Source organism: Eubalaena glacialis, chromosome 8 (assembly GCF_028564815.1).
Source record: "Eubalaena glacialis isolate mEubGla1 chromosome 8, mEubGla1.1.hap2.+ XY, whole genome shotgun sequence".
NCBI classification, from domain to species: Eukaryota; Metazoa; Chordata; class Mammalia; order Artiodactyla; family Balaenidae; genus Eubalaena; species Eubalaena glacialis.
The window spans coordinates 53,245,152-53,260,036 of NC_083723.1; the positions used below are offsets into that span (position 1 = coordinate 53,245,152).

The 14,885-nt window shown below is 44.5% G+C and overlaps 2 protein-coding genes across 4 annotated transcripts in view; one reads left to right on the forward strand and one right to left on the reverse strand.

The window, feature by feature from the left end:
• Positions 1-4,882, forward strand: part of CDCA7L (cell division cycle associated 7 like) — a 63,192-nt gene extending 58,310 nt beyond the window's left edge. For all 3 annotated transcript variants that reach the window (XM_061198507.1, XM_061198508.1, XM_061198509.1), the window contains exons 7-10: positions 515-640; positions 1,602-1,751; positions 2,770-2,906; positions 3,427-4,882. In XM_061198507.1, coding sequence (XP_061054490.1) covers positions 515-640; positions 1,602-1,751; positions 2,770-2,906; positions 3,427-3,457 — 444 coding nt within the window. In that variant the 3' untranslated portion in view covers positions 3,458-4,882. The remainder of the gene's footprint in view (positions 1-514; positions 641-1,601; positions 1,752-2,769; positions 2,907-3,426) is intronic.
• DNAH11 (dynein axonemal heavy chain 11) overlaps positions 4,465-14,885 on the reverse strand; it is a 335,383-nt gene continuing 324,962 nt past the window's right edge. The window contains 6 exon segments of the mRNA XM_061198505.1: positions 4,465-4,765; positions 5,757-5,897; positions 6,358-6,470; positions 10,601-10,716; positions 10,796-10,978; positions 13,706-13,948. Coding sequence (XP_061054488.1) covers positions 4,518-4,765; positions 5,757-5,897; positions 6,358-6,470; positions 10,601-10,716; positions 10,796-10,978; positions 13,706-13,948 — 1,044 coding nt within the window. The 3' untranslated portion in view covers positions 4,465-4,517.

Genomic DNA, 14,885 nt, shown 5'->3' on the forward strand with positions numbered 1-14,885 from the left:
AGAGGGTCCTTCCTCTAACCCGAGCAATGGTCAGGACCCCAGCTTCATCTCCAGTGGAGGCTGTAAAGGCCTGATAACGGCTGCGGGTGGCTTCGTGGTTTTGCTTGTGGGCAAGTACAGTGATGTCTCTGGTCTTTCTGTTCAGGAATGGGGAGTTTGGAGTGCTTTCCGTCTAGAGCAAGACACTTGGGACCCTTCCTGTTTGTGGCTTTGGCTGTTCAGTGTGGGTCACTTCCCTGGCCTCACAGAGCTTGCAGCAGGTGACCATTCACTGGTCAGGGAAACCCTGAGCTTCTGGTTTATCGTTCTGTGTCACCTTGCTATCAGGGAAGCTTGGCACTAAGGATAGGAGCTCAGCAAATGACTGAAATGTATGAATGATTTCAGGGAAATCGAAGAGGGACATAGTTAACATTCATGGTCCTAGAGCTCTGAGGAGTTTAAAACTTCTATAATTTTTTTTTAAGTCGCCCAAACCATCTAATGCCCAGTTCTGCTTTGCCTCGTTCTGCAGGGGAGATGCCAGGGATATCGACGCCGCCGCTGTGTATCTTCTTTTCGGCCAGTGGAGGACATCACTGAAGAGGACTTGGAGAATGTGGCCATAACTGTTCGAGATAAAATCTATGATAAAGTTCTGGTAAAGTATATCTGATGAATAATTCACATGATCGTGACTTATACTGGGAGTCCCAGGCACTGGTATTTGAAATCCTGCCTTGTTTTAAACTGTACCTGGGCTTACGCACTTGGGCCGTCTCCCCAGGGCGCAGAGGTGGGCTCCGAGTCGGAGCAGCTATAACTGGGAAAGGGGAGACGGCTTAGTGCAGTAATTCTTATCAGGAGATGGATCTCTCTGGGGGATGCATATTATCTCTGGGGTATGCAGGGGTGTAGTCTGGAAAAGCACGGTTGTAATTGTTATATTTTAAATAGTTTTTGTGTGTTAAACGTTGAAAAAAATAATACGCTTTTATAACCAACAGAAATATATTTCCAATATATTATTAACACATATTGAAAATGTATGTGTAATATATATTTTATGTAACTGATAGAAACTAAAGTTTGATAGAATATCTTTGGTAGGTAGGAAATGTGTTAAATTTTTTTAAAATGGTAATGTAGAGGATGGCTTTGTGTTGCTCTGCATCCTTCTTAGATAACGGGACAGCGTCTTAAATACTGTTAAAAGGTTTTCAATTTAATTGCCAGTGTTTTAAAACCAGGAGATTTTATCCTGAACATAACTGGATTGCTAGGAACTGGGTTGGAGCTGTGTGATGCTGCCCGGGGCTCATCATCACTCAGTCACCTGTCACCCCTGTGGGCTCTGGTCTCTCCCATCATTTCTGTCCAGCTGGTCATTTCATTTCTTCCAGGCTCCCTGCTCAGTCTCCTCTGCCCTAAGAGGCTTCTCTGGCCCCAGAACTAAAAGTGCGTACAGGCTGCTGGAGAGTGCCAGTGTTTGTACCAGAGAAACAGCACCGCTCGATTCTCGGGGAGAGGCAGGGCTGCTTCGTGCACTTAGGATGTCCGTGTGGCCTCCTGGGCCCCGCCCTCTAAATCCCATGTTCACCACTCACCGCCTTCCGCCTCAGGGTAACACTTGCCACCAGTGTCGGCAGAAGACCATTGACACCAAGACGGTGTGTCGGAACCAGAGCTGCGGCGGGGTGCGAGGACAGTTTTGTGGGCCTTGCCTGCGGAATCGCTACGGGGAGGATGTGAGATCGGCGCTGCTGGACCCGGTAGGCACAGTGCTCGCCTCGGCCGGAGTTGTACCGGTGAGGGGAGCGAGCTGAGGACGGGGCTCCTGGGCCCTCTGTCGGGTACCTGTAGCTGCAGAGCTCTGCGTTTTGTAGACCCCCTCACCACCCTCCTTTCATTCTGCCTCTTGAGACTGGCAGCAATGAAAAGTAGAGTTTCCTGCCCTACAGGTAGGACCGGACAAGAGAGTGCATTTCGCTTTCCAGGGTCAGAGGCAAGCTTTCTTAGAGTTAGGGTTTGTACAGGCGAGCCTGTGTCCCTTTCCTCCAGCAGCGTCCTTCACCTTGGATTTGCCGGGGCCAGGCCCAGGGGGTGGGTATACCGCGGTGTAGGGTGCTTTCTGTGCGCACCTGCACTGCTCTGAGATTTCATGTCTGTTAGTGCAGTTTATTTCAGTTGTTATTCTTTTAGCCTCCCAACCCCTTGGTTCTCTGTGTAAAATGAGATAATACATAGTATGATGGTTAGTGTGTATGCCCTTGAACCTGGGCAGTCTGGCTCCAGCGCCTGTGCTCTTAACCACTGCAAGACCTCTTATGCAGCAGTCATGGGGGTAAATAGACTGTCCCTAGTTTGCAGGTGAATGTAAACTGCTACTCAGGTTGAGTGATTTGAGAAACCCTATGCTCTCAGAAGCAGGGCCGACCTCCTGGGCGTGTGACCTGTGAAGTTGTAAGGGGCCCTGCACTTGCTCTGATACCTGAAATTCTCCAAAAATTTTTGAACATATGTCTACTAATTATGCACCTGGTCCTGTTTAAAACCAACACGTTTCAGTGTTTCTGCATGCGTGATCTGGGGAGATCAACCTTTCTGGACCTTTTTGAAACATGCGAGAGGAAGGAGACATTAGTACATGTCACAGGGTGAAGGATTATCTGAAGAGTCTCACGTGATTAAAGATTGGTGGAGAGGCTGAATGATCCAGGCTCAATCAGAAGCTCATCTTGCGGGAGCCTGTTGATGACTGGGGCATTTCTGCTGCCATTGCTTCCCTAGGGTTGGATGTGTCCTCCCTGCCGGGGCATCTGCAATTGCAGTTACTGTCGGAAGCGTGATGGTCGCTGTGCCACAGGCATCCTCATTCATCTGGCCAAGTTTTACGGTTATAATAACGTTAAGGAATATCTGGAGAGGTAAGCCTCACAAATCAAAAACAGAGGTCGTAATTCCCGGGTGCAGCAGGGGAGACCCTCTAGGCAGGTACTGGGTTGCCTTGTTTCAGTCTGATTCTTAGAAACCACCTCGAGTGCCAGTCATCCTGTGTCTGTTTGCATTGGGCAAGCTCGGGACTGGTATTTTCCCTATCGGGAAGTTCCCTCCTTTGCTAGAATTTCCCCCTGATTGCCTCAAACAGTAAAGAAGAGTCTACAAGGCAGGCTGAGGGAAAGCTGCGAAGGCCCGAGGCAGCGCTAAAGAGAGAGGAGGCTTGGGCTGTGCGCACTCCGACGAGGAGGCTGCACGTAGGGACGCGAGAGTCAGGCGAGTCCCCCCGGGGGCCGGCCTGCACTGCTGTGCGTGCGTGAGGAGTCGGGCCTGAGCTGGTGACAGGAGAGCCGGGTTGGGCTTGGTACTCCAGGGGATGGTTGAGCCTCTAACCTAGGATGCCGCTGTGCTTTTGCCTCCGTCCCACTAATGCTTCCCATTTTTTCTCAGCTTACAAAAGCAGCTGGTAAAAGACAATTAAGAGAAGAACCAGCCAGCTCACCATGGAGGACTCCCAACAAGACATGCCATTTGTGCCTAAGATTTCTTATGGTTGTGTTTGTATACAGAAATTCTTTGTAGATCTAAATACTATTTTTTTTTAAAGATTGTTTATATACTTCAAAAGATTTCTCAGGAAGACGAGAGAGGAATCGATATACCTGTATACGCAGGCCTGTTTATAGACTGAATTGTTAAAAGCATCTGCAGCTGATTAAAAAAACCATAGTTTAAGTGGGGTAGAGTTAGTTACCCCAGAGGAAACAGTGTGTAAGCAGCTCTTGCCTTTTGTTGCCGTGATCTTTTACCTCCCAAACCAGTCCCTGGAGGCCAGCTTGTGACAGGGGTTACATCCCCTTTACGTTTACCTTCTCACAAGTGACCACAGTTCAAACCACATAGTTTAAGCTGCTCTGGGTCACTGGAAATTTATATTGAAAATGTTCCCCTAAATTACAAGGTGCAATTACCCGTAGATCTTGAGTTTTAGTTTTGGTAACACTTGAACAAAAAGTGGCCAGTCAGTCACATTCCGGACACTGGAGGGCTGCTGGCCAGCAGGAGCGGCTGCCTGGGGCCAGTGGCTTCTATCTTTTAAAAGAAGAATATAAAGGCTAATACTTTTTAGAGATTTTGTTTATCTACAAGAACTAGGCTCCCACATGTATGGACCGGGAGACTTGCAACCATATTGTTTTTGTTCAATGGAACTTTGATGAAAATGTGATCTATACTGTACTCTTTTGTGTTGCAGGAAGGGGGAGGCCAGGGTACTGGGGAGAGCTAAAAATGAACAGATTTTCAGCAGGGTTCCCATCTTTTTTTCTACATTTGCTTCTTTTTGTCCCCCTGCTCTACTTTTCAGAGATGGTGTTTGTTTAAAAACAACGAATGCACCTTTTAAGTAAGTTAGTTACTTAAAAGGTACAGGAGCTGGACTCTGTTTTATGCCTCTCGGTAGAATAAACGACCGTGCGGGAACAAGGACATCTCCGCAGTGCGCCGGCGAGAGGAGTAGAAGCCCCTCTGCAAGGGCCATGTTATGCCTCCAGCAGGAGGGCCACGCCTGCCAGGACCCATTTGGCCGCCTTTTCTTTGCTCTTCAACCTGAAGGTCCAGACCCAGTTGGGGCCCCTCGTTTTGGTTTTGTACACAGGGCACTCGTAGGTGTGTTTGGTTTCCTGTCTGTCCGCGGGTATGGCTTTTGCAAAGATGACTGGCATTGCAGACCTTAACTCCTTGAGGTGGGCGTCCACGATGGCTCCTGATTGGCTGTCCCATCTGGCACCTACAGCATAAACCCAAGGGTTACAACCGTGCTTTATGTTGGTAGTTACAACCGTGCTTTATGTGTACTGAGCCTCTATTTGTTGTAGGCAATAAACGTTCCGCTTTTGTCACTTCACTCCTCGTCAGTGGCTTCCTTAGCGAGCTGGCCCATGACTGAGATGGGAGGGAGATGAAGGTACTTGCTGCCCAGGGGCCACGCATACACTGTACGCAGAGACTCTTGCTCCTGTGCTAATGCCTGAACTCTCCTTAATTTGAATTTAAAAGGTGTAAAACTTACATGAAAACAGATTCCGTGAGAGAGACTCCAGATGCAGTAAAGCAAACTAGTTTGTCCTTCCTTTCAAAAAGTGAATCTGCATGCTTATGGACAGTATAAGACGTGTCCAATTCACCACATTCCCTCCCCACTGCACCTTTTTTTCTTCGTCTAAGTTCAGGTCACTTGTTTATACCACCTACCCCGCCTTTAAAGCACGTGCCACAAGTGTTAAAAAGGAGCATCTTGGCAGAGACTTGGAAAGCATTTCTCCAAGTGCCCTTTAAGGTAAGAGGAAGTGTTCTACGAGATAAGATAAATGCATGGGTGAATAAATTCGGAAAATACTGCATATTCTGCCCCTTCACCCAGAGATTCACAGTATGCCTCTGCAGCTTACAGGCTTAGAGAAATCTGGTATTTTACCGCAAGAGTGAAGTTAACAGTTTTTAAAAAGGAGAAGAAAGATTTTTGCACTGATTAAAAAGCAAAGTAAATTCAGTGTATAGGTCTTTAAGTGATAGCCAATGGCCTTAAAATTTGGCTCACATTGGACACACCTCCTATCTTAGCATTTAAATTGTTTGTTTGAAAGCCGGAAACGAGGTAAATAACCACCAGTGTGAGTGAGTGCTGAGAAATGGAATAAACAAAGGACAAATACCAACTTGAAGCTGAGTGAGAAAGGTTCTAACTGTGATAACCCTACATGCACTCTGGGACATCCTACCTTCCATGAGGAGCCCGTGGAGGTATGCGCCTTCCCTGGGGGGGTGCCCATAATCCTCCTTCGTTTTTTTGGTAACGTCAACAGTCAAGCACATTTTATCCAGTGGCCACTCGTGTTTTCGAGCCGTGGTCTGCATGATTGCTTTGGGAGGAGGACAGACAGACAGGAATGGAGTAGGATAAAGCCACAGACAGGAGGGTCCCGGGAGCCACCCGTATAAGCTGAGCATCTCCCTGAGTGAGGCGTGCTTTGGTCCCACAGGGTGTTCTTGGGCATTTCCACGTGGCTGCACTAGAGCAGGGGTGGGAAACGGCCTGCAGGACCACCTCCCTGCTTTGGTGGATGGAGTTTTACTGGAACAGCTATCTATACCCATTTGGCTTATGCTCTGCTGTGCCAGAGTGGAACCGATGTGAGAGACCGGCAGCCCGTGACGGAAAACGTCCACGGGGTGAACCCCATCCCACCTCTCTTGGCTGCTCCTGTCCTGCCTGGCATTTTGTTTCCTCTGTAGTGGGCAGGGCTGGGGTGAAGCGAGGCTGGGGTGCTGCTGGGGGTGTGACTCTGTCAGCATCAGGGGCCGCCCTGCCCCAGCCCTTACCAGTTAAGAAGGACTGAGGGTTGAAGAAGCCAGAAAGCCACACCACAGCCGGAAGGGCGAGATCTTGTGTCCAGGTATCCAGTTGCCGACATCGCAAGAGGAGGTCATTAAACCTGGTGAGTGGAAGGTAAGAAGAAACAGACTTGCTTTTCGGTAATAAAGGTTTTCAGTAAGATTAGAGTCTGCGGAGAGGGCGGTAGGGGTGAAGGGTGGTGGTAGAGAGGTCCACAGCTGATAACCAGTAAAATCGTTACCTGATGATTTGCAGAACACTGTCCCTTTAAAGGGCGAGATTATATGTCCCGTTGAGATTGGGGACAAGACACACTGGGAAATGTGACCAAAAAATTCACCTCCGTTTATTCAACCACTATTTTATTTAGATCCTCCCAGTGATAACGTTGTGATGCTACACAGGTGATCTGTGTATGATCTGGGCTGACAAATGCCAGCACGGAGGTACACAGGGTGCACAGGGACGCACGGGAAAGAGCAACCCCGTGTGTCTAAGGATGGCGAGGGGAAGGCTGCAATGACTGTCTTAAGACCAGAGTTGCCAGGAAAGGCAGGGGCAGTAAAACGTGGCATTAGCCTTCCCACGTGCAGTAATTACCTGAAAGCGGGAAAGGAAAGGCTATTAAGGGAACCAACCGTCTTGCATCCATCCAGAGCCTGTGGTGTGAGAAACTGCTGTTTTTACACAGGTTCTCTCATCCCGTGGGCACGGCAGTTAGGCCAGGTAGGAAGTACCTAAAATTTACCTGTGAGGAAGCCAGGTCACAGAAGCTAAGGAAAAATGAACTTTCATAAAATGAGGAGATACTGAAATGTAGGTTGAAGGGCTGCTAAAATCAGTAGGGAAATGGAGCGCAGAGAGAAGAGCCCAGGGAAAAAGGCAGCAAAGCAGTTCTCCAGGGTGAGGGACACACCAGGTAGCACTGACACTTCCTGGCACCTTGTTTCGTTCGGAGTTGCCAAGGAAGCAGGGTTGAGTGAGAAATCATCCCGACAGACCACCACTTGGAGGAAACGTCTGTCTGAGATTGGGCCATGAAGGAGGAAAGGCTTTTAAACGTTCACATTTAAACTTGGTTCACAAGGAAAATTCCTGCCAGGTTAGTACATGGCCCTGGGCCTTGCCCCATATTAAATTCTTTCAAATAGCTGGTTTTAGGGAAAACATACTTGATGATAGATCCCACAAAGAAGAAAGGCAAAGAACAGGAAAAGCAAGGATAGCAAGAAGATTTTTTATCTCAAAATGTTGTCACAAGAGGATAAACATTGCAGCAACAAGTTTTTCTAAAAATGAGTGATTGTATAACAAGATTATGCATTAAATAGATAAGGTAAGAAAAAGTGAGGAAATTAAGTTGGAAAAATCTCAGAAAAGACAATTATAGAAATGAAAGCACAAAGTAAGCAGAACAGATGGAACATAATGAGAGTTCAGGCAGATGATGAGAACGGGAAGGGCAATATTTGGAGAAAGAAGGGCTAAGAATTTTACAGGGTGGAAACAACTGTGGCCTCCCATTTATAACAGCACACAGTACCAAGTAAGATGCATTTTTAAAAGACCACGCCTAAATACAGCAGTAAAAATTACAGGACACTGATTACAGAATATTAATACATTAAGGGTCAAGAGAAAAAATCTTAAAAACCTCCCAGAGACAATAACTTAGTTGTGAAGGAATGACAAGTATTTATGAACAAGACTCACCAGCTGCAATAAACGCCAGAAGACAATGCAGTTGTAACACTGAAGTTCTGAGAGAAAATAATCATATCTAGAATTCTACATACAGGTAAACTGTTAATCAAGAGTGAGAGGGCAGTAAAGAGAATTCAGACACAATACCATCTACTCCCCACCACGTACACTGAAAGCCTGCTGTGTACTTCCTCCTTTAGGGCAATGAAGAGGGGATCCAGGACAGAGGAGCCCCGGGTGAGGTGCGCAAAGCATCCACGCTGCCGCTGGTTGCTGTTTCAGTGATGAGGGATGGCATTTTTGCCTTCTATAACTGAAGGTTCCAGAGAAAATCTGACTCAAGTCATGCTTGATTCAGCAGCTCAGAGAACCTCAAGCCCAGTTTCTTTCCTTTCCTCTTTGACTTTTTCAGTGCTGACTACATGGCCCCAGTGTGGCCTGAACTTTACTTCCTGAATTTATGCCAACTAGAAAGGGGCTCACTTTTATTTTAGGATTAAAAAGTAAATAGGACCCTGTGCCAAAGGTGTAAAAGATGAGAAAGAAAAGAAAGATACAACAGAAATACATAAGTTTTGCAAACATCTCTCAGGGAACAAATCGCTTTGGTGGCTATAATGCAGCAGGGCAGTTCTTACCATATCTATGGCTGATGGCATGGTCTCTGGATATGCTTTTTGTGGTGAGAAAAAAAACATAGGTGGCTGGGCTTTAAAATAAGTCATCTGACATGATTTTTGAAAGTGCATAGTAGCTGAACTATGACAACTCTACAGGTGACACAGGTAAAATAAATTATAATGTTGTATACTTTTAACATTATTTTTCTGAATGATCTATATTCCATACCACAACAGTTTTATAACTGCATTTTCTCAAACATATGTGAAATTCACCACAGGCCATCTTTACCAGTGACCTTGACAAAAGCATCCTAAAAACATTCCCAAGGGACAGTCTGTCAACAGCAAAAATAAGTCTAGAAAGCTCTTTTGGTCTTGAAATTATAGAATCTCATGACAAAAGTTTATATAGTTTTACTTATATTTGTCATGTATACAAATTACTTATCTATAAATCACTTACGTAGAAGAATTAATACTTGGATTGTCTTGGGAGAAACATGAAATCTGTCTCAGTCGTCTGTCAAGTGGAGATATTAATACCAGTTCTACCCAAATCATTTGGGTTAGGAGAGCTTATTTGGAAATCAAAGTACAGAAAAGAAAAAAAAAAAAAGTGAACAAAGAAATCTATGCATGTTATTAAGCAAAAATAATCGCCGACTGTAAACAAAACAAAAATACTGTGGTTTAAAATAAAGTTGAACTACAGTTCCAGATCAGGAGGAGCTTAAAATGTCTAAAGGAAAAAGTATTGACTTTACGTTGTGTTAGAAACACCAAAAGTGTTTATGTTACAACATCAAGAGTCTTCCTAAAATAATAGGAACTGTACAGGGATAAAGAAAACTTAAACCAACAGAAGTCAGAAAAGTTTGGAAAAGAAGAAGCTGGGAAAAATATAGAATTTAGGAAGCACAAAATAAGATGGTGGAGATAAGTCTAAAGTGATTGCTATAAAATTTAAGTGTAAATATAAATCCTTTTTTTGATTGGAAATATAAAATCTGATTTTAGATATTCATAGCATTAACAGAAATCCATTGAGAGGCTTTGCTCACTCTTCCCTGCTGCAATGCTTTGCTGCCATCTGTGGCATTTCCACAGGGCATCTTCTGCTGGGTTTGCACACACCCCCCTCCCCCGCCCCGCCCCCACCGCCCCGGCAAACCCCTGCTTGCCCCGGGGGTGGGGGGCAGTTCCAACGCGCAGTCACTTGGAATTCTAATGGGACCTTCCAGTTTAAGGATCAGAGTAGCATTCTGGTTCGTGGAGGAAAAATTTAGGAAAGTGAGAAGAAAGAATGTCCATGTGGAAAAGCCAAAAATAGAGCCAGCCTTGTGAAACTTCCGGTGCTGACTACCAAGGCCAAGTTGTGGTTGGAGACAACACTGGCTTTCAGGGAGCTGTGAATTTCTGTCCCTGGCTTTGTGGCACGTCACTGCGGTCACACCCCCAAGTTGAAGGCAGTCTGATTTACTGCATACCATTTTAGGAGTTCGCTGTGAAATGGCATTAGTAATCACTGGCTTCGAAAATAAGGGTATAACATGATGCGAGGGTAAACTTAAGGGTGCCTCCCGTGGCCATTTAAATCCGATCCACTCAAGGAGGGAATTCTGTTCTCCACATTTTTCAGATGAAAAACTGAAACAGAGAGGTCAGGTATTTTGTCCAAGATCAGATAGCTATTCAGTGAGAAGAAGAATTCGAATCTTGCTCTGAGCCTGACTTTTAATTGATTTTTGCCGTTAACCCAAGTGAAACTGGTGGTGGTTTGCACAGTTACGGCTGAATAGAATCACAAAGTATATTTTTCACGGTTCCTATGAGGCATAATTCCAAACACCAAACCAGCAGTGAGGCTGGCGATGGCCGGCAGGAGCAGGCGTGGGGTGCTTACCACTGGGCCAGGCCGTAAGTAGACGGGTACGCCAGTTTGCTCCAGCTTTCTGGTACTGCGTCGTGACTCAGCGCAGACTGCTGGGCTTCCATATCAGGACACAGCATCAGCTCCCCCTTGCAGGGAGAGAAAAGGCCACATAGTGAGTATCTTTCAATGGGATGAAGGCTGCTCTAGTCTCACTTTTAAACTTACCTTCAATCCAAGGTCTAATTGTTGAAGTGACACCCGGATTTCCCGAAGGAGAACATTCATCCTCTCACATTCTTGGAAGCAAACAAGGACATAGGGGCTTCTATTTGGGTTTTTTTGCATTATCTCTGCCATGTTGAACTCTTCTGGAAGTTTCTCCAAAATGTCATCCAAGACATTCTTAACCTTAAATCATTAACAAACACAAAGATTTAGCTCCTTTCTATTTCATTTTTGGTCACGGTGACTATGTAGCCTCTTTTTTTTTTTTTTAAGTCTAAGACTATATCATACAACTCCCAAAGATGCTTGCTAATGAGTTTAAAAGATGCCTACGAACTCCCAGGAGGGGGGCAGAGTGGCACCGCGAACTCCCTCAGCTCCCTCAGTCGTTGCAGCCCCTCCCCTCCCTGACATCCCACAGTCTAGTCAGGGAGGCGCTACCATTTGTTTGTAGTTTATTTACTGTTAGCATTTAGGGAACATAAGAACTCTCTCTCATCGACTACATTTCATTTGTTTGTAAAGACATGATCAGAGGATGGAGAACCCGAATATTTGGGTAGTCCCATTTGCAATCTGCTATTTTAGAAAAGTTATTTGAAAAGTCACATGAACCAAAGATGCCCTTTACACTTGAGTTAATTCTGGTGACTCTGCGATGCTGCCCTTGCAACTGATACATCCTAAAATTTGGGGGGCAATTTGGATCAATATTTTCAACAACAAGGAAGCCTCTATCTTTTGTAGCTGTTGCCCTAAAGAAATGAAGGATTTGTTCACTGAAGACGTGCATATGTACATAGTACTCTGATGTGGATATTTATTCTAACGATGCAGTTTTACAGAGCTGGGAAAACCAACAGATACCTAAGAAGGACAAAAGATTGGAAGATATTGCCCGTCTTCAGCCTCAGGCAGCTTTCCCTCTTTCATTTATTTCTCACATTATTGCCTGTGGCTGTGACCGTGATGCTTGCAGATTGCTTTATTAGCACCCTGGCAGGTCATTTGTCAGATCCTGAAATCTTGAGCTTATTTACAGCAGCAGTACAGAGTATGAAACACAGTGCTGTAGAGAACTTAGGTCAAAGAAAGGCTTTGGCACTCCGCTAAAATCTGGTTTCCTTCACTGGCCCTTTCTAGCTGTCTGGCCTTGGCAAGTCACCTAAGCTTATCTCCAAAATAGAGATTCTCATACTACTCAGAGCTGTTGCAGATTAAATGGCATATTTGTAAAGCACTTTCTATAGTGCCTAGTATATAAACACCTAGTAGATGGTGGTTGGTACAACCAGTCTGCTTGTAGGAGATGCTGAGGCATCTTTACCTCATTTGCTTTGCATTTTCTGGTTTAATGATCAGCTGCCTCCCTGGAGAAATTGAAGCCCCAGAACTAGATGAAGACCTCATCCACCTCTCTGCTTCTGTTAACACTATAGATCTTCCCAAATGGATGGATTTTTTAATTCGTCCTTCTTTTTAAAAATCTAAATTCATATAGGGAAGATGTTAGTATATAGGATTAAACGTGCTGTGACAAATTCTAAAGCTTCTAAATTACAAACAAGTGTCTCAATGAGTGGCCTCATTTCAAGAAATAATTGAAAAATTTCAAGAAATAATATGGCAAGTTCCTGGGACCTCACTATAATTAGACCTGATGTTTATTGTGTTTCCACACACTGAATCCTTGATTGATAATTCTGAGAGAAATAGAGGCTAATTTATTGAGGGAAAAATAAACTATTCAGGTTTTAAATTAATGAGAAGTAAGATTTTAATCCAAAGGTAAAAAAAATTATTTGATGTCCCATTTCTCATCCCCATCATTCTACGGTAATAACCTTCAAAAGAACGATAATGCCAATCTCCCAAGAAAAGGTGAAAAAAGACACTGTAACAAAATGACAGAGCCAAAAACACACTGAATGAAAGGCAAGCCACACATGTGGAGAAGAAATTTGCAATACATACACCTAACAAAGGACACACATCTGAAATAAAAGAGTTCTTACAAATCAGTAAGAAAAAGATTGACAACCCAATTAGAAATTGGGCAAGCAAGTGGAACAGGTACTTCACATGAAAGTGTATCCAAATGGCCATAAGCGTATGAAAACATGCTCAGTATTATCCCTTAACTGAGGAATGCAAAGTTGAAACCACAAAGAAATACCATTACTCCTAACAAGACCCCAAGAAGCAGGAGCAAGTGGAACTCATACACACTGCTGGTGGGAGTGTGTATGAGTGGTTGTACCACTTTGGAAAACTGGGAGTATCTACTAATGAACATTATACCCTTTGATCCAACAATTCCGCTTCTGGGTATAAAGGAATGAGTGTTACGAGCAGATAGCTTTGGGAGTTACCTTTGTCTGCTGACAAAAGACTATACAAGAACGTTCACGGCTGTGATAGTCATTGTAGTGAAAAGCTAGAAAGAACCCGAACACCCATCCCCTATAGAAGGAGCAAATTAAGACTTTTATGTATATAAATAAAGAATTATATAGTAGAATCCTAAACAAAAATGAACCATTGGTCCATGCAGCGACATGGATGAATCTCACAAATCTCACAATGAAATGTGGAGTGAAAGGAGCCAGACATAAATTAGTACATCCTGTAAGACTGCATGTATTTGAAGTTTAAACACTGGGAAATCTAATCTATCTAGTCTGTGGCGACAGAGGTAAGGAGAGTGGGTACCTTTGGCCTGGGGTAGAGAGGGTACTGATCAGTAAGGGGCAGGAGTATCCTTTTGGAGTGCTGGAAATGTTCTGTATTTTGATCCAGGTGGTGGTTATGTGTACACAAAGGTAAACTTCATTAGCTGTGCACTTAGGATTAGTGTACTTTACTGTCTATACAGTATAACTCAATAGAAAAGGAAGAATGACCCTCTACCTTGTCTTCTGTGGACTGTCCCAGCTCTTCACCACTGAGTGCATTCCTGGGCTGCATCTCCAGCAAAGCTCTGAAGAGCGTGTTGGATGTGACTGTCAGGAATTCTGTTTCAGCATCTGGGTGGAGGCCATATAGTGCTGGGCTTTCCGGAGGAAGCATCTCTTCTATGTACTGGTGGTAGCCTGAGTAATCCAGATTGGGTGGGGCAGCAAATCCTGGTGCCAGCATCAGTTCATCATCAACCTTCAACCACAAAGGAAAAGTCAATTATTCCAAATCTAAGTGGACATCAATCTTCACTTCCTAAACACCTTGAGAACACTCTGGTGAGATGGTCTCAGCACAATGCTGGATAGATAGCAAGCTCTCTAAGATATCTCTTGACCCTCTTGTAATCAATCACTCTGCTCTGTGTATGGTACCACGCTGACCTCTGGGGAGGAGTCCAAGGAACACTCATGAATCCCATCCTTAAGAAGACCTGGTTTGCGGTTTGCTTGGGGTAACACGATACACGCACACAAAGGGAACGGACAGGTGCTAAGCCATCTACTGTGTATTGGTCACCATGTTGCATGCTTGAAGTCACTGATTCTCCCAAATATCCCCATTTTGCAGAGAGAAATTGAGATTCAGAGTAACTTGCCTGGGCATATGTTTGATTTTAATCTTAATTCTGAACTCATTTTAGTATGACTTAATAGTACTTTCTGCAATACTACTTCAAATTATTTTATATATTATGCACATAGATTTGTAAACATGCATAATTATATGTGACTATCTTAAAAAATACATGGGAGTGTGTGTAACTAACATGTTATAGGGCAGTATACACTAAAAGTCAAATCAGTGCTACCTCCCCGTGACCTGGAGCTTCTCAGGGCAGAGTCTGTGTAGCCCATCTCAAGACCTGTAGACCCTGGGGCAACTGCTAGCACATGCTGGTGCTCAGTCCATAGTTGCCTAATGAGTGAGCGGCTGCAGTTATCAGGCATTAATCACACCCATCCACTTCATTCAGGCTGGGGAGAAGGGTAGACATTCCACCTGGAAGAATGTTCTCAACCAAGGCAATCCGAGCAGAAATACCAGAGCTTCTAAATGTTAGAATGTAGTACTTCAAAATGTAACAAAACAATTGATGGGCCTCCGTCTCTGACCAGCTATAAACACAGTC